This window comes from Pristis pectinata, chromosome 34 (genome assembly GCF_009764475.1).
Source record: "Pristis pectinata isolate sPriPec2 chromosome 34, sPriPec2.1.pri, whole genome shotgun sequence".
NCBI lineage: Eukaryota > Metazoa > Chordata > Chondrichthyes > Rhinopristiformes > Pristidae > Pristis > Pristis pectinata.
In genome coordinates this window covers 12,656,141-12,674,487 of record NC_067438.1, presented here as the reverse complement: position 1 = coordinate 12,674,487, position 18,347 = coordinate 12,656,141, and the positions used below count along the sequence as shown (strand labels likewise).

Here is an 18,347-nt window from a genome sequence, read left to right as displayed (position 1 = left end):
AGACATAAAGAACTGGCCAAATTACTCCAGGTCAGATACAGGGATATTTTGAACAGGTCTGAAGAACTTCACCCAGGGTACTTAGTCCAAGAGAACTCGTCAGTTTTTTTCCATGCAGCCTGCAGATGGAGGTGGGTATGCTACTGAGATAACAAAGTGCAGGGCCAACCTTCCTGAGGTAATTTTGTGCAATCTTGCAGTCAAATGGCTGCATTGCAAGGTGCTGTTCTTTAGATACACATCCTTGCTACACCTTAAGCTTGGTCCAGCTCAGTGTAGTTCATGAGAGGTTCTCAGACCTAGAATAAGCTAGACCTAGAACCAAGCTCTCAAAAGGACTGAGGTCTAAGAAATACCTTTTCTGCTCCCAGTTTCCCCAAAGCCTGGGGAAGGATTTTGCACTCCGTCAACACTGGGAAGTGAGTCGATCAATGGGGTACCCTTTTTGTACCAAGATATATTTTATTCCTGAAAAGTACAAGGTATGATGTCACATACAATACTATAGTACGTTTCCTTCTCGTAAGCAGATCTACAACAGTGAGATATTAATTCCAACCTTTATTGAACTGGTTTGTGCAGCGATCATCAAGCACCTGCTCTGGAAATATTGTGCAAAACACACTGGGGTGTAGATAGGATCCAGGTGACTCCTGTGTCAACAAATGCTTGCATATTGCATCAGGAGCGAAGTCCTGAATTCGGCTACATGTTGTCACTTCAAAATGCTACTGCCAAGTCCGAATTCACCAACTTCCAATGTCTTTAGTTCAGTCAATCAACAGTGTAAAGTAGTACATCTTCTTTTCTTCTGAACACGTACACAATGGTTTATCCAAATCCATTCTGGTATCTTGTACAACAGTTCAACCCAACTTACATAGCTTAAAAAAAACAACAGTAACAAATCTAGTTTCGCAAAATGCATATGATAGTCACAAACTTTCAGCAGAGATCAAAGGTTATTCAGTAACAAAGCAGTCTTGATCTTTGTTGTATATTACCATCTCAGATCATTGCCAAGGCAGCGATAATGGCCCTATGACTGGCCATGGGCTGGAAGAGGGAAGAATTAGTCAAGGATTCCACTTTTGACCAGTATCTCATACTACAAGGACGGATGCAAGATTAGACTCTAGGTTCAAATGTTATACTGTTCAATCCAAAAGTTTATCGATCAAGTCTCACCCTAGACAACTTCCTGATGGTCCCTCTATGCCAGTGGATTCAGAAGAGAATAAAAGTACATATTCAAATATATATTTATGGAGAATGAATACAGCAAATGTATTTTCTTTTATATATTAAAACAAAAACTCACCCGACATCTTTCGTCTTCCGGATTTAAAAACTGTCCCTCCGCTCATCATGATATAAAATCTGTGCAACAGTTAGCTAATAACGGCAACATTAAAAATATTCCAGAAGTGATAGGCAAGAAAGCTCATAAGTAAATTTTCTAGTACAACAGGGCTAAGCAAGAATACACTGGTTCAGGCAACAGTGACAAACTCTGCAAACAATCCTGCAGTCCGATCAGTACACAGTATCACAAACTTTGTCCCACCTCTCCAATACAATAGCTTCCATTCTCCACTGTACAGTATTCTTACCCCAAACACCAACCAAAAAAAAACATGAACAAAATTAGGTACAGGTGAATAATGGGAATCAAATATATAGGCCAAGCGGCTAAGGCACTTTATTCAAACCCATTAGTCCATGTTTTATTCCCGTCGATGGGATCATAATGAGAATAAAATGAAGAGGAAAAAACTACGAACATCGAAACGTAACATGTAAATTACTTGAGACGTTAAACTTTCTGTGGTTATTCAGGTGACTTTTGTTACCCACGCCTCCCAACAGCTGCTCGTACACAGGAACATGCCCTTCAAACTGCCCAGCTTCCGGGATGATGTTAAATGCGCATCAATTGTCTCTGACAAGGTCTCTGACCTGGCGAATGACCAAGGGAGACACGTGGCTTGCGGCAATGCCTACGCACATTACGATGGCCAACCGATCACAACGGAAATAAGGTCAAACCTGAAAATGCGATGCCGAGCTCACAAACACAAGTCACACAGAGCACTAGAGGACACAGAAGCGATGGTAAGCAATGGTTCAGATTTATTCTATGCCCCAACCCCAACTGAAATAAGGGCCTCTTGTGGGCCTTGCATCACGGACCAACTTCCAGCCCCATCTTCTCTCCCAGGATTCAACACGGTCTCTTCTGTACTCCTCAAAGCCAAAGAGCTGTGGCAGTCTTTTTGTGGCGAATAGATGGAAGGAATAAGCAAGCAGATAGCAATTTTGTTTTGGTCCTTGTCCTCTATTTACTTTTGTTCCTTGGTGGGTGCATAATACAACTCGAGAGGCTTGCTGACCTTCCAATACTTCTCATTTACCAATTCTAGTGTCAGTGATCCATTCAGTGTCTGCAAGAAAACATGAACATAATTAGCTAAAGTGTTACTTGGAGGTTTTGCTTTAAACCAACTGTCTATCGTGGCAGTGTATCAAATCAGCACCCAGCAAGGACTGGGGTTTATTCTGCACTGGGTTAACCTGTACACAATTAACTTGCTACTGAAAGAGAAGTCACTGGCTTGAATTCCAATCTACAGCCAGGGACACCACAGTGCATCTGTGGCACTGATGTATCATCAACATACACAGCACCCTTAACAAATCAAAACATTGTGCCTCGTTGCACAATAATAATCGGCAGCAAACCGGTAATAAGTGCTTGGACAGGTGACAAGAGGCAAATCTTAATTTGTGTTAAAGCAGGAAAGGAAAGTACAGGGGATTAGGGAGGGAACTGCAGGCGCTGGGGATGAAGCCATAGTCGCTGGCGACTGAGTGATGAAAATCTGGCACATTAGTATTGAAACACAGTTCAGAAAGGCTTGTGGAACGAAAAACTGTTATGGAGATAAGGGCAAAGTCATGGATTTGAACACCAGGATGAGAAAGGAAGTGTGCATGGCAAAGTTTTTAAATACACGCGCGGGCGCATGCATGCGCACACACACACACAGTGTGGTGGGTACCTGGAATGCACTGCCAAGGGTGATAGTGGAGGCAGATACAGGAGGAGGTGTTTAAGAGGCTCTTTGATAGGCACATGAATGTGTACAGAATGGGGGGACAGGCAGAGGGGATTAGTTTAGTTAGGTGTGTAATTACTAGTTTATTTAGTTCGACACAACATTGTGGGCTGAAGGGCCTGCGCTGCTCTATGTCAGGAATGGAGCTGAGCAGACCGCATTAAAACGCAGACAGACGGTACCTACCGTGAACTGGCCTCCCGAGGTAGTGATGTAAATTGTGTACTGCTTCTCACTGACTTCCTCCAGACTGACTGCGCTGTTCCCCATGTTCTTCTGCTGTTCCTCCAAGGCAATTCTCAATGCCAGATATTTGGACAAATGGTCCACGGTGGCATTTGCGGTGGTCTTCACGTACCTGAGCCACAAATCACACATCATGGTTTCAGAACTCGGGAGAAATTAAACTCAAAGATAAAAAGAGATTAGAAGTTAAAAGGGTAGCCCAGTGATGCAGCAGTTGGAGTTGCTGTCTAACAGCTCCCATAAGCCGGGTTAGATCCCGACCAACAGTGCTGTCCATGTGGGGTTTGCACGTGGTCCCCGTGACTGTCTGGGTTTCCACCGGGTAATCCTGTTTCCTCCCACAGGAATGCAGATAGAGTTAATTGGCTGCTATACACTGTGCCTTAGTGTTGGAGGTGGCAGGAGAAATAGGGGAGGGAGGAGTTGTTTCCATGTGAGAGAGGAGAGGTTACAGTAAAATAAATGGAGAGAATGCAACTGCAATAGAAAGGCTTGTGGAACGAAAAACTTATGGATTAAGTTCATGGATTTGAACGCAACGATGAGAAAGGAAATATGCTTCTCTGTAATGGTATTAAAATATATTAAAATATGATAGAATCACCATTCATTAAGTGCAGAATTGGAAGACCAGCTATGCCACTTATTTGCCATTTGGCCAGCTAACAGCCCTGAATAAACTTCACCACAGGTCCTCCCCAGGGTTTCTGCAGGGTTCCGACCCCAAGAACAGTTGCAACCCGAGCAGTTTTCCAAGTCGGAAGTGCTGCTGAGTTCCCACACGGCGGAACGTGCCTGCAGCAGCTGGCAAATTCACCCTAGCAGTTTCTCAAACGCTCGTTCCTATGTACGGGCTGTACACAAGTCGGGTGTTTGACAGCTGGGGAGGACCTGTAAGAAATTTACCTCACTGCTGTCTGCTGGAACGGTGTGCATTTATTAAATTAGCACACTGCTAAAGTAGACAGTAATTGCTCAGGAATCAGCTTGGGGTGTTTTAAGCTGTCACATTTCCATACTCAAACCCTTCCATCTGTTCTCAAAATGCAGTCCAGCATCTTCATTTCCTAGTCCAATACAACAGTGACATTCCCAATGGGAACACATCTCTGTCCCACTGCACAGATCCAATCCTGAAACTGAATCAGGAGGCACGTGAGGTTCTACCATAGAAACTCAGAACACAATGGCAGGCAAATCTTTGCATTTCATCCACTGGGTGGCACATTGATACAGCCGTAAAAGCTGCTGCCTCAAAGCACCAGCAATTCAGCAGCTCCAGTTCGATCCCAACCCCGTCTGCGTGGAGTTTGCACATTCTCCGTGACTGTGTGGGTTTCCCCCTGATGCTCCGGTTTCCTCCCACATCCCAAAGACGTGCAGGTCGGTGAGTTAATTGACTGCTGTAAATTGCCTCCAGAGTGTGGGTGAGGGGTAGAATCTGGGGGAGAGGGAGGGAGTTGATGGGGGAGAATGTGTTACAGGGAAAGTTTGTGGGGAAGTAAATAGTTCTAAGAGCTGGGATAAACTCAATGGGCCTGATGGCCTTTTCCTATGGTGTGAGGAAATGTGGAAGTGCTCCACTCTGATGGTCCCTCACAACGTTTTTACAAACCACAGAGAACTTCTGACACACTAGTAGCCTTTGGGAAAACTGGATAAACTTAGGACAAAAGCCCTACTCTTTTACTGAGGTCAGGCTTGGTGTTGAAGCTCCACTTCAGGACCCACTGTACTGACCTCTAGCAGGACGAGACACTGTGGGAGAAAAGATCCTGCTGTGGATCGTAGATGATCAGGGATCTTCCCCATCCCCAGTACCACCACTATTGCTTTGGCCAACATCCCCCGAGAGTTGTCACTGAACTGGACGAACCTGATATTTTTCTCCTCGCTGTTGGTGTAACCTGGCTACACACAAACTGGTTGGTACATGAGTAACAGCAACTCATTAGGAGGAAAATATATACAAATCTTCTGATGATCTAGGAGGTTTCATGTGATGCAAGTTCTGTTTTCCAACTTGCTTGCCAAAGTTCTGCTAATTAAAACAATGTGTTGCTTCATTTTGCTAAAAATAAAAAATCCCAAAATCCTTTAGAATATCTTTACCTTCAGTACAATGGTTATTTTACACAGAGCCAGGTTGGGAACAACCTCAATTATGCCAGAAGACAGTACAATCAGACTCTCTGTACTGTTGGGACATTGGTGGTGCCGGACTAGAAGATTTTCCGGACTGTTGTACACTGCACAAAACGTTGGTGAGGCCACATTGAGAGGTCGTGGATTTATGGAATTCTTTGCCCCATACAGCTGTGGAGGCCCGATCACTGGGGGTGTTTAAGGAGGAGATTGATAGGTATCTAATTAGTCAAGGTATCCAAGGGATATGGGGAAAAGGCCGGAAATGGGCTAGATAGGAATAGTTTAATTTAGCTCATGGAGCAGACTCGATGGGCCGAATGGCTTACTTCTGCTTCCTTGTCTTGTGATCTTGTGAGAGTACTGCATATAGTTCTGGTCGCCCTGCTATCTGAAGGATGCCATTAACCTGGAAAGGGTACGAGAAAGAGTTACCAGGACTGGAGGGCTTATGATAAGGCGAGACTACAGGTTAATAAATACGACATTGTGGCAATCACCGAGTCATGGCTTTATGATGGATGTGATTGGGAACTGAATGTCCAGGGGTACACAGTGTATAGGAAGGATAGGCGGGTAGGCAGAGGGGGAGGTGTGGCCATGATGGTTAGTAGTGACATAAAATCGGTAGAAGGGAAGGATATTGGGTCAGAGGTGGTGGAATCCTTGTGGGTGGAGCTAAGGAATAGCAAAGGTAAAAGGACAATAGTAGCAGTCATATATAGGCCCCCTAATAGCAGTCAGCAAGTGGACGATAAGTTGCAGTTTGAGATAGAAAAAGCATGCCAGAGTGACAATGTGAAGATAATTATGGGGGATTTTAACATGAAGGTGGACTGGGAAATCCAGAATGGCGGTAGTACTCAGGAGAGGGAGTTTGTGGAATGTCTAAGGGACGTTTTTCTAGAGCAACTTGTTGAAGAGCCCACCAGGGGATCGGCTGCTTTGGATTGGGTGCTGTGTAATGAACCGGCGGTGATTAGGGAACTAAAGGTAAAGGAACCACTGGGAACCTGTGAACACAATATGATTGAGTTCAGTTTCAAGTTTGAAAAGGAGAAACTGATAACTGGTGTATCGATATTTCAGTGGAACAAAGGAAATTACAATGGTATGAGAGAGGAGTTGGCCCTAATTGATTGGAAGAGTAAGCTGGCTGGAGGGACGGCAGAGGAGAAATAGAAGGAATTTCTACAGGAAATAAGGAAATTGCAGGATATATTCCAAGAAAAAAGGTTTTTAATGGAAAAAAGGCACAAATGTGGATAATGAGAGAGGTGAAGGCTAAAATAAAAGCAAAAGGGGCGGCGTACAAAGAAGCAAAAATTAGTGGGAAAACAGAAGACTGGGAAGCTTTTAAAAACCTGCAGAGAGAAACTAAGAAGGTCATTAGGAAAGAAAAGATGAATTATGAAAGGAAGTTGGCGGATAACATTCGAAAGGATACTAAGAGTTTTTTTAAATACATAAGGTGTAAAAGAGAGACACGGGTTGATATAGGACCAATTGATCACGGTGCAGGAGCTATTATAATGGACGATAGAGAGATGGCAGAGGAATTGAATGAATATTTTGCATCGGTCTTCACCGTGGAGGACATCAGCAATGTGCCGGTTAGTCAGGAGTCTCACGAAATGGAATTGAGTTCAGTTAAGATTACTAGGGAGAAGGTGCTAGGAAAACTAAATGGACTAAAGACTGATAAGTCTCCCGGACCGGATGAGGTGCATCCCCGGGTTCTGAAGGAGGTGGCTTTAGAGATAGCGGAGGCATTGGCGATAATTTTCCAGAAATTGATAAATTCCGGCGTGGTTCCGGAGGACTGGAGGGTCGCAAATGTAGTTCCGTTGTATAAGAAAGGTGGGAGGCAGCATAAAGGAAATTACAGACCTATTAGTCTGACGTCAGTGGTGGGAAAGTTATTGGAATCTATCCTCAAAGACGGGGTTACGGAATACCTAGAGGCGCAGGGCAGGATAGGTCCTAGCCAACATGGTTTTGTGAAGGGAAGATCCTGCCTGACCAACCTATTGGAGTTTTTTGAAGAAATCACAGGTAAGGTGGATAAGGGAGAGGCAGTAGATGTTGTGTATTTAGACTTTCAAAAGGCCTTTGATAAGGTGCCTCACAAGAGACTGATTAATAAGATGAGAGGTCATGGAATTACGGGTAGGATAACAGAATGGATGGAGCATTGGCTGGTCGACAGGAAGCAAAGAGTGGAAATAAAAGGATCTCATTCTGGTTGGTGTGCCGCAAGGGTCGGTGTCGGGACCGCTCCTTTTTACCTTGTACATTAACGATTTGGATGATGGAACAAATGGTTTCGTGGCTAAGTTTGTGGATGACACCAAGATAGGGGGAGGAGTAGGGAGTATTGAAGAGATAGGAAGGTTGCAGAGGGACCTAGACAGTTTAGGAGAATGGGCAAGGAAATGGCAGATGAGATTCAATGTAGGGAAATGTGCAGTTGTACACTTTGGAAGCAGAAATAAGCGGGCAGATTATTATCTAGGAGGAGAGAAAGTCCAAAGCACGGAAGTACAAAGGGACTTGGGGGTACTCGTGCAGGATACCTTAAAGGTTAACCACCAGGTCGGATCGGTGGTAAAGAAAGCGAATGCTATGTTGGCATTCATTTCGAGAGGTATAGTGTATAAAAGTAAGGAAGTGTTGATGAGGCTCTACGGGGCACTAGTGAGGCCTCATTTGGAATATTGTGTGCCGTTTTGGGCCCCACATCTTAGGAAGGATGTGTTGACGTTGGAGATGGTTCAGAGGAGATTTACGAGGATGATTCCAGGAATGAAAGGGCTTACGTATGAGGAACGTTGTCGGCTCTTGGACTGTACTCGCTGGAGTACAGAAGAATGAGAGGGGACCTCATAGCGACATTTAAAATATTGATAGGAAAGGACAGAGTAAATGTGGCTAGGCTGTTTCCCTTGGTGGGTGAGTCCAGGACCAGAGGGCACAATCTTAGAATTAGAGGGTACAGTTTCAAAACAGATGAGGAAAAATTTCTTTAGCCAGAGGGTGGTGAATTTGTGGAACTCCTTGCCACGTACAGCAGTGGAGGCCAGATCAGTGGGGGCGTTCAAGGAGGAGATAGATAGATAGATATCTAAATAGTCAGGATATCAAGGGATATGGGGATAAGGCCGGTAATTGGGATTAGAATAGTTTTTTTTTCTTCTTCTTCTTCCCCCATTCCCCATTTCTCATTTCTATTTCCCTTTCCTTGGAGCAGAATCGATGGGCCAAATGGCCTGCTTCTGCTCCATTGTCTTGTGATCTTGTGACTGGATAGTCTGGGACCTTTTTTTTCCTTGGAATGTAGGAGGCTGAGGGTGACCTTAGAGGGTTTATAAAATCATGAGGGGCATAGATATGGTGAATAACCAGAGTCTTTTCCCTAGGGTAGGGGAGTCCAAAACTGAATGGCTTAGTTTGAAAGAGAGAGAGGGGAAAGACTGAAAGGGAACTGGAGGGGCAACATTTTCACACAGAGGGTGGTGGGTGTGTGGAACGAGCTGCCAGAGGAAGTGGTAGAGGCGGGTACAATTACAACGTTTAAAAGACATTCAGACAGGTACATAGATAGGAAAGGTTTAGTGGGATATGAGCCAAATGGGACTAGTTCCATTAAGCAACCTGGTCAGCACGGACGAGTTGGGCTGAAGGGCCTGTTTTCTGTGCTGCATAGCTCAATGACTCTATTGGATGTTATTTTATCAATACCCGAGCACACTTTTATTTCACTTTTTCTTTTAAAATATACATCTGCAAATCTACCCATGTTCCTGGCCTCTGGTGTTCTGAATCCCAACTCTGGCTCCGGCCACACCCGACCCACAGTCGTACTCTGGACCCCCGGCTCCGTACACACATCCCGCTTGGACTCTGGGCCCGAGTGAGTCAGATGCTGGATTATCGGAGTTTTACTGGCAGTTACATTGCAACCAAAGCAGGCGGCTGGAAATTATTGTGATAGTTTACAAACACGCACAGAAAGAGGTCAATGAGTAATTCTCCATTTTATCTCCTGAGGCCGTTCCCAGTACCTGGTCTGTGAATATTCATCCTTCTCAACCAACACTGGATGGGGTCTGAAGACGAGCTCGATTTCGCTGCACGAGTCCCCCACGACGTCTGGGCTACCAGCCCCCTCCCGCGAGTTGTCGAGGTCGGGACAGGAGTCGTCCGAAGCCTTGGAGCGCTTGCGGCTGGGGCCAGCCTCCTGGTTGCTGTGCGTCGACACGTTGCTGACGTGAGAGCGGCTGTCGCAGTTGTCCTCCCCTCCGCTGAAGGTAGTGTTGTCGGATTCGTGTGGGGGCTTCCTCACGCGCTGAGCTCTATGAAGAGGCAATGGGAGAGGATTAACAAACCTGCCTGCACCTACAGCTCAACCACCTTCCCCTCAATGTTGGTGAAACAAAAGAGCTGGTCATTGACTTCAGGAAGCAGGGGGCGGAGCACATGCCTGGCTGTATCCATGGTGCTGAGGTGGAGATGGTTGAGATCCTAGTGTAAACATCACCAATAGCTTGTCCTGGTCCAGCTGCGTAGACGCTATAGCCAAGGAAGCACACTAGTGCCTCTACTTCCTCAGAAGGCTAAAGAAATTTGGCACGTCCTCGTCGACCCTCACCATAGAAAGCATCCTATCCAGATATATCACAGCTCTGCCAAAGAATGCAAGAAATTGCAGAGAGTTGTGGACACAGCTCAATCCATCATGAAAACCAGCCTCCTCTCCAAGGACTCTGTCTGCACTTCTCACTGCCTCGGTAAAGCAGCCAGCATAATCAAAGACCTCGTCCACCCCAGATATTCTCCCTTCTCTTCCATCGGGCAGAAGATACAAAGGCTCGAGAGCACGACACACCAGACAAGGACAGGTTCTATCCTACTATTATAAGACTCTTGAACATTAAGGATGAACTTTTCATCTCCCAACCTACTACGTTGTGGCCCTTGCACCTTATTGTCTACCTGCCTTCCGCTTTCTCCGTAACTGTAACACTATATTCTGCATTCTGTCATTGCTTTTCCCTTGTACTACAAGGTCATTGTGTTTTGGTGTCATTTTGGTGACATTTTGGTGTCAGTCTCAGGGTTTGCTGTATCTTGGTAGCCAGTGGTGATATTCACTTCTTGTTTAATAGCTTATTGGCAGCCATATGGATGGCTTGCAAACCTAAGTTGTTCACTGTATCTCGGTACGTGACAACAATAAACCAATTACCAATAGCAATACCAGCTAAATAACAAGGGTAGACATGATATCCATAAAAACAGTGCTCCAAAATCTCAAAAATCTAATAATAAAGTATCTGTCAAGTAATCCAGCAGGTCTCACATCCAAGTGAAGTTACATAATGAAGTACCAGCATGTCAACAGTTAGTGTACTCAGAACCCTATTTTTAACTACATGTTTAACAGATTAATAGCTCCACTAAAAAGGCAGGCAGCAATTTCAGACCACCACATTAGTTTTCTTTCAGTAATCCCACACTGCAAGGCAAGTTATGAGGCAAGTTTTTTTTCTAAAACAAAAACACGGAGTGGTAGGTGCCTGGAAAGCGCTATCAGGGGACGTGGTTGAGGCAAATAGGATAGCAATGCTTAACAGGCAAGTAGACAGGCACACGAACAGGCAGGGAGTGGAGGGATATGGACCATGTGCAGGCAGATGGGATTAGTTTAGGTTGGCATAGTGGTCGGCACAGATATTGTGGGCTGAAGGGCCTGTTCCTTTGCTGTACTGTTCTGTGTTCTGATGCAGCTTCAAAGCCTAACTTGCATAAATCACTGCAATAAAACAAATACTTGCTGTAATAAATCTCCTGTGCAAGATGATACTCAGCAATCAAAACAAAAGACGGAGATTTTTTTGGGAAAAAGTATCTCTCTCTGAATACTAGCCTGTTTTGGACAATGCAAACCTGACTCTACCATACTGCAAAGTGAGCTGTTCACTGAACTGTTGCCTTACATTACTTGCAAAGCTCCATCTTAATTACTTTCAAAAGACTAAATTTTCAGATTTCCACCCAAGCACTGCATATCCCACTGAACTTTCTTTTAAACACTTCCTGCAAGCAGCAAATACTGCACATTTCAAAATCCAGTCCTAACAGAGCAACTCTTAGCTTCTTTCTAGAATGCAAAATGCCTCTTTTGCTCTAGCAACAACTTTAAAAACTTTAATGGAGCAAAACATCATAAAGCCTTCACAAAGTTTCAGACAGGCGATGTAGATTTAAGAAACATTTTAATGCCAAAGCAGGAAAGCAAAGAGAGAACTGATTTCAGAGCCTTGGGACCCAGCTGATAAGAAGTATAACTGACAACAGAAACAGAAGTGAAGGAGACAAATCAGAAGATTGCAGCTTGGGCAATTACAAGATAAGTGGAAGGTTGAGGTCATGGGAAGAATTTGAACATATAGTTGAAGATTTTAAATCGGATATGCTGCTGGCCAATGAATCAATGAGCATAGGGGTAGAAGGTAACTGGAAATTGGTGCAAATTAATACAGAAGTTATGAACTGAAAAGTATTGAAAGTGGGACCAAGGCACAAGCAGAACGTCAATGGGAATGGGCACATCTTGGAGAAAACAAAGCACGAATTAACATCACATGATGGTGTTGGAGATGGGCAACATTAGAAGGAAGAAATAAACAGTGTACATTAGCCTCAGGTAGCTGTTGGGAGAGTAATGCACCAGTGGTTAGATCATAGCTTTGCGTCTTCTCAGTATTTAACTGGGGAGGGGGAGAGAGAGGTTTAGATGCTGGATGAGCCCTATATCAAACAAGAGGCAGCAAAATGGTCAAGTAAGTAGTTGTCAGAGTAGAAGATACAAAAGTTCGAGAACACAGACCATCAGGCTCAAGGACAGCTTCTATCCTGCTGTTGTAAGACTCTTGAACAGACTTCTTGTATGATAAAGATGAACTCTCAATCTACCTTGTCATGACCCTTGCACTTTTTGTCTACCTGCACTGCATTTTCTCAGTAACTGTAAAACTATATTCCACATGGTTTTTCTCCCCCCTCTGTACCACCTCGATCTACTTGTGTATGGAATGATCCATTTCGATGGCATGCAAACAAAAGCTATTCACTGTACATCTGACAATAATAAACCAATTATGTACGAAACACAGTTGCATTCCTGAACGACGCCGCTGAGGGTTAGAATGCAGATAATGAAAGTGAAAGGGCCAAGCATGGGCCCTTGAGGAAAACCAAAATTGTGGGAAGAAATGCCGTTGCAGGTAGTTCTCTGGCTACAACTAGCCAACAGGATTGGAAGCAATTGAGAGCAATTGGAGAAAGGCGGCGTGATCATCCTTGTGAACGACTGCGGACAGGATGCCAACACTAGGATGATCTACCACAGTAACAAAGGATGCCACTTGTGACCATCATTTCAGTGGTATGGCAAGACCAGAAACCCAAGTGGAAGAGTTTAACCATGGAGCTGTGGGAAAGAAAAGCACCATTCAGTCCAAGCCCCCTTACCTGTGCATGGCCTGCATTTTCAATCCTTCCTCAATACTGCTGCTGAGGGCCTGCTGGTTATGGAGTCTGCTTAACCGTGCCAGCACACGATCTTGATGCGCCTCATACTCATCCCTGCTCGGATAGATCTTACAGATCAACGCGTCGAAATTTGGATCTGGTCGGAGAGACCGCTTAGAAACTAGTTTCTTTCGACACGTGGGGCATTCTTTATTCCTGATAAAAAAAAACAAAGCCAAAAGTATCACCTTGCTAGTTCAGACAGGTATTGGTATAAACTCTTCAGCTAAAGACTAATGACATACAGTAGCTCTCCTCTTATTCCGCACAATTCATCATCTACAAATTTTAATCCAACACAGGTAACATGTCTTCAACTGCAATGCCCTAAATTTTGAAAATCTCTCTCGAAACCTCACCTCTTTCCCCTTAGAAGATGCTCCACAAAACCCACCTATTTGACCAAGATTTTGGACATGTAATATGGCTTGGTGCCACATTTTGTGTGAAATCTCTACGTTACAGAAGCTATCTAAATATGCAATGTTCACACAAAGGGTAAACACATGCACAATGGGCATCAAGCCATCCCCTCTCCTGAATAATTCTTGGAGCCCTATTATGAATAGACAGAGGACTGGATGAAGAGTTACCTTACTGGTATTTCACTTCATAACTAACAATCTGGTCATTGCTGAGAAAAGTACATCTTATTTAAAACAAATCGATGTAATTTTTAGTTTAAAAGTATTTACAACTCAGTCTAGAGGTAGTGCCAGGGAGGTTTAGCAGTGAACTGAAATGCAATTGGCTTTGTCACATACAAAAAGACAGATGCTATGTATTCTGTTGGTAAGTGACTCACCTTCTGGTTCCCCAAATCACATCAGAAATATAATGGAACATTCCCAATGCCTGGATGAGTGCACTTCCAACAACACTTGAAGCTGATTATCCAGGAAAGATCAAATTGTTCAGCATCCTACATACCACCAATCCACTAGGCTATAGTGTGTAGCATCTACAAAATGCACCACAATAACTCACCAAGGCTTCTTTGAGAGCACTTTCCAAACCACTGATCTCTATCTCGGAGATGGAAAACAACTGCTGGCACATGGAAACGCAATCATCTCTGAATTTTCCTCAAACTGACTTGGAAATGATTCACTTTCATTGTCATTAGAAAGAAAAATCCTGGGATTCTTTAACCAGCAGCATTAAGGGAATACACTTGCACAGTAATTTAAGATGGCAGCTCATCACCAGCTTGTCAATGACCAAAAGAAGTGGCCACTACAGGTCCTCCGCAGGTTAAGGCAGGGTTCCGTTCCCGTGAACTGTTCATAACCCAAACAGTTCACAAGTGGGAAATGCAGCCATGAACCAAATTCCCACAAGGCTGAAGATGCCTGCAGTCCCACAGCAGCTGGCAAATCCATCCTGCCGGTCTCCCAAACACTCAATGGTATGTACGGGCTGTACATAAGTTGGGTGTTCAGAAGCTGGGGAGGACCTGTGTGCTAGTGTTCATATCCTAAGATTGGCTTAAAACAAAACACAGATCTAACAAGCAGGATAGCAAATCACATGTTGGTGTTTTCCCCAGCTGATTACAGCAGGAAACACTCACAATATTGGCAGTGATAAGGAACAACCTAACTGAAATCCCTACACTGGAATAAGAACATAATAGAAATCTAGAGGAGGAGGAGGCCATTCAGCCCTTCAACCCTGCTCCACCATTCAATACAAATCCGCCATTGATCAACCAAATTCAGTTTCCTGTTCCAGCTTTCTTCTCACCTCCATCACTTCCTCTGGCTCCAAGGACAACATCCATTTCCTTCTTAGTGACATCCTTCCTGTAGCTGGGTGATTTTCCACCCACACCCCAGCCCCCTCCCCCCCAGCACAAGCCTAGTGAATATCCCCAGGCTACATCACTGGCAAGGTACCATAGCAGGGTCAGAATCTACCCTCGTCCACACCTGCTGATCTTCCAAGATCTACCTCTTCATCGTAATCTGCTATGCCAAGTTGGTCTTCCCCTTTCACTCCAAGGTTAATTCTAAGATCATAAATGTTAAACATTTCTCTACACTCTTTGACCCAAACCAGAAGCTGTGGGTTTATTTTGGGCACAATCTGGACTGATACCTCAGTGTAGTAGAGCTGCATGGAGCTGCCATGGCTCAGATAAGACTGACTGAGGCGACCTGAAGAGATACCATCTTGACTATAAAAGAAGTCCCACTGTGCTAGCTTGCCATCATCTCCAAACCAACAACCAACAGATTAACTGGTTACTTTTTATTTATTAATAATTTAATTATATAGTATACCTAAATGATTATTATGTATAATTGTAATTATATACTGCAATAAAATTATCTTGATTAATATAATATTCTTTAATAGTATTCATAGAACACAGAACAGTACAGCACAATACAGGCCCTTCGGCCCACAATGTTGTGCCAAACTTTAAACCTCGCCTAAGACTAACCCCTTCCTCCCACATATCCCTCTATTTTAAATTCCTCCATATGCTTATCTAGTAATCTCTTGAATTTGACCAATGTACCTGCCTCCACCACTGCCCCAGGCTGCGCATTCCATGCCCCAACCACTCTCTGGGTAAAAAACCTTCCTCTGATATCTCCCTTGAACTTCCCACCCATTACTTTAAAGCCATGCCCTCTTGTGTTGAGTATTGGTGCCCTGGGGAAGAGGTGCCGGCTGTCCACTCTATCTATTCCTCTTAATATTTTGTACACCTCCGTCAATTAATATTACCTCATTTGTCCTTACCAACAGAAAAAGGCTACCTCAAGTCACCCACTTCATCACATTGACTGTCATTTTTAATGGTAAACATTTTGGGGTACCTTTGGGTCATGAAAGCTACCATTCTGTAATACCATTTCCTTCTCCCCCGCTGTGTAAATAATACTGGCAGACGTCTGTCCCTGGATGGCACTGCAGCTCCCTATTGAGACAGACTGCTGTTACAGTCCGAACCCCTGGGATCCTTCAATGCCTCGTGTAGTGCAGCACCACGAGAAAACAGATTGATTGGAAGCTTCATTAGAAGCTGTTGTATAAATAATACCACAATGCAGGAGGATAGTTTTATATCCAAATTACCGAATCCTTTGGCACTGAACTGCAGAGGACTGAGATTTAAAACCTGCAATGTTCCCAATAGTTACTGGCTCACTAACTCCCTATTTATTTATCACCTGGTTTACTAAGTTGTCAAACTAGAATTATAGCCTCTGTCAAAGATGCCTTTGAACAATGAACAAAAGAGCTCATTTACATTAATACCCCTCATACCATATGTGCACGAGCAATATTTCTGATAAGCAGCAACAACAGCACCCAACTATTCCCTACCCGCTGCGGAGTGCAGTGACAATGCAATCCGAGCAGAAGCGATGCAAGCACTCCTTCGTCGTCATGGTGTTCTTTAACATATCCAGGCAGATGGGGCACATCAGCTCGCTGTGCAAGCTCCGGGGTGACACGGCGATCTCTGTCCCATCCATAATTGCCTCCTGAAAGAAAAGTGAATCACATTAATGGGAGGCCAACCTTCTGTGACCATTATATCTCGAAACAATGAGACCAGAGGCAGATCAGATAAATTACTGTTATTTTGGTTCATGTGGTGTAACTTTGTCCGTAGAATTTTGCCAAAAGACTACTGACCAATCAAAGCACACTCTAGGAGTAATGGAACAGCTAAGTTTACCAAAACACAACAGGTTCCTGCAGATGTACTGAAGGTACAGTAAAAATAAGGATTTCAATTTTAACCTGTTGTTACACGTTTCTTGTACCAATTTTACAGCCTTAATTTTGAGTCTTGCATTTATAGATTTGAGAAGCAATGGGAGTTTGGGGGGAGGAGGGGAGGGGAGGGGGGGGGGGGGGAGAGGGACATTTCTAGTGACAAAGTTACAACATTAGAGGAAAAACAAGAAGTCCTAGAATTCTAGTCAGTGACTCAAAAACAAAAATTAGCTCTCCAGAACTTGGATGAAAAGTCACCACCCAAACTGGCAGCCTAACTTTTGCTTTCAAATTCAGATTAATCTGATGTGCAATTCCACCAGATTTTGTTTTATATACTTCACTTGCACTTATGTGTAAATCTGGGACACAGATTGTACATCTCTGCATAAGTTACAGTAGTGTACTATCAAGGGCATGTCAGATAAATCACCAATAAGCTATTGACAAGTAGAATTACTTCAAATCAAATAATTTTACAGCACAGGAAGTAGTTTATAACTACTGCAACCTGCAAACTATCCACTTAGCATCATTCCACTAAACCTTTCTTGCCTCATTTTAGTTCTTAACAGTAAGCTGTCATTTAGACCAAAGTCACCAATTAATGGACCAGTAGAAATAGCTCAAGTTCTTCTTGGTTAACAGCATCTAATCCCTCATTACTGTCCTGGTGTTTAAAGAAAATATTCCAAATCCATTCTAACCAGCTATTGATATTACTTCTGATTTTACACTCTTATCTCCTCCTAATAAAATCTAAGATCCCATCTTTAAAAATTTCACAGATTTATTTTTGCATCCAGAACCCCTCCACGTCTGCACTTCAAGAACAAGGCATTTCATTTATTATTCTTGTGTTCAAAATGCACCGAATTTTCTATGCATTAACTAACTTTCATCTAGTAGCAGCAAAATCAACCAACCCCTCTGCACCCTCCTGAAGCTCCTTTCAATTTTAACTACCCTCTCTTCCCGGCAAGTTTTAAAGTTATCCACACTGCAACCCTCCCCCACTCCCCACTCCCCCCTCCCACCCACCCCCCCACCGCCAATCAATATTTATTTATTCTGGAAACAGCAGTTCCAATGCTAACAGACAAAAGAAAGCTTTTGGTTACAGGTCTCCAGAGCAAAGTAAAATAGACAAGTCAGCAGGCTGCTATCTGCCTGGTAACCCATTCCATCAGTCCTTTAATAAGATGCTTTAACCTTAACAAGACAACTTGCCATGCAGCAATAGCAAATATCTATCCATATCTATCCAAAATCTAACAGCCGCAATACTTCCTTTCTCATTACACTCAGCTAATTCCATAATTTGTCAGACATGACTTACATTTCACAAATCCCTTTTGGCTGCCTTTCACTGGTGTGTCTCATTTTATCTACATTACTGATGTTAGAATTCCGATCCACGGTAATTCCAACCTACTAATCCCTTTCTCCCTTTTTGTACACGTCTGTATTGGCAAATTTCCAGCCCTATTGCACAGCTTC

The 18,347-nt window shown here is 43.7% G+C and overlaps 1 protein-coding gene across 4 annotated transcripts in view; it reads right to left on the bottom strand.

Annotated features, from left to right (window-relative positions):
* Positions 1 to 548: 548 nt before the first annotated feature.
* Positions 549 to 18,347, bottom strand: part of LOC127585914 (E3 ubiquitin-protein ligase RING2-A-like) — a 31,423-nt gene continuing 13,624 nt past the window's right edge. For all 4 annotated transcript variants that reach the window (XM_052043657.1, XM_052043656.1, XM_052043654.1 and 1 more), the window contains exons 3-7: positions 16,449 to 16,609; positions 13,047 to 13,262; positions 9,575 to 9,865; positions 3,306 to 3,477; positions 549 to 2,444 (exon numbers count right to left, since the gene is read on the bottom strand). In XM_052043657.1, the coding sequence (XP_051899617.1) occupies positions 2,343 to 2,444; positions 3,306 to 3,477; positions 9,575 to 9,865; positions 13,047 to 13,262; positions 16,449 to 16,609 (942 nt within the window). In that variant the 3' untranslated portion in view covers positions 549 to 2,342. The remainder of the gene's footprint in view (positions 2,445 to 3,305; positions 3,478 to 9,574; positions 9,866 to 13,046; positions 13,263 to 16,448; positions 16,610 to 18,347) is intronic.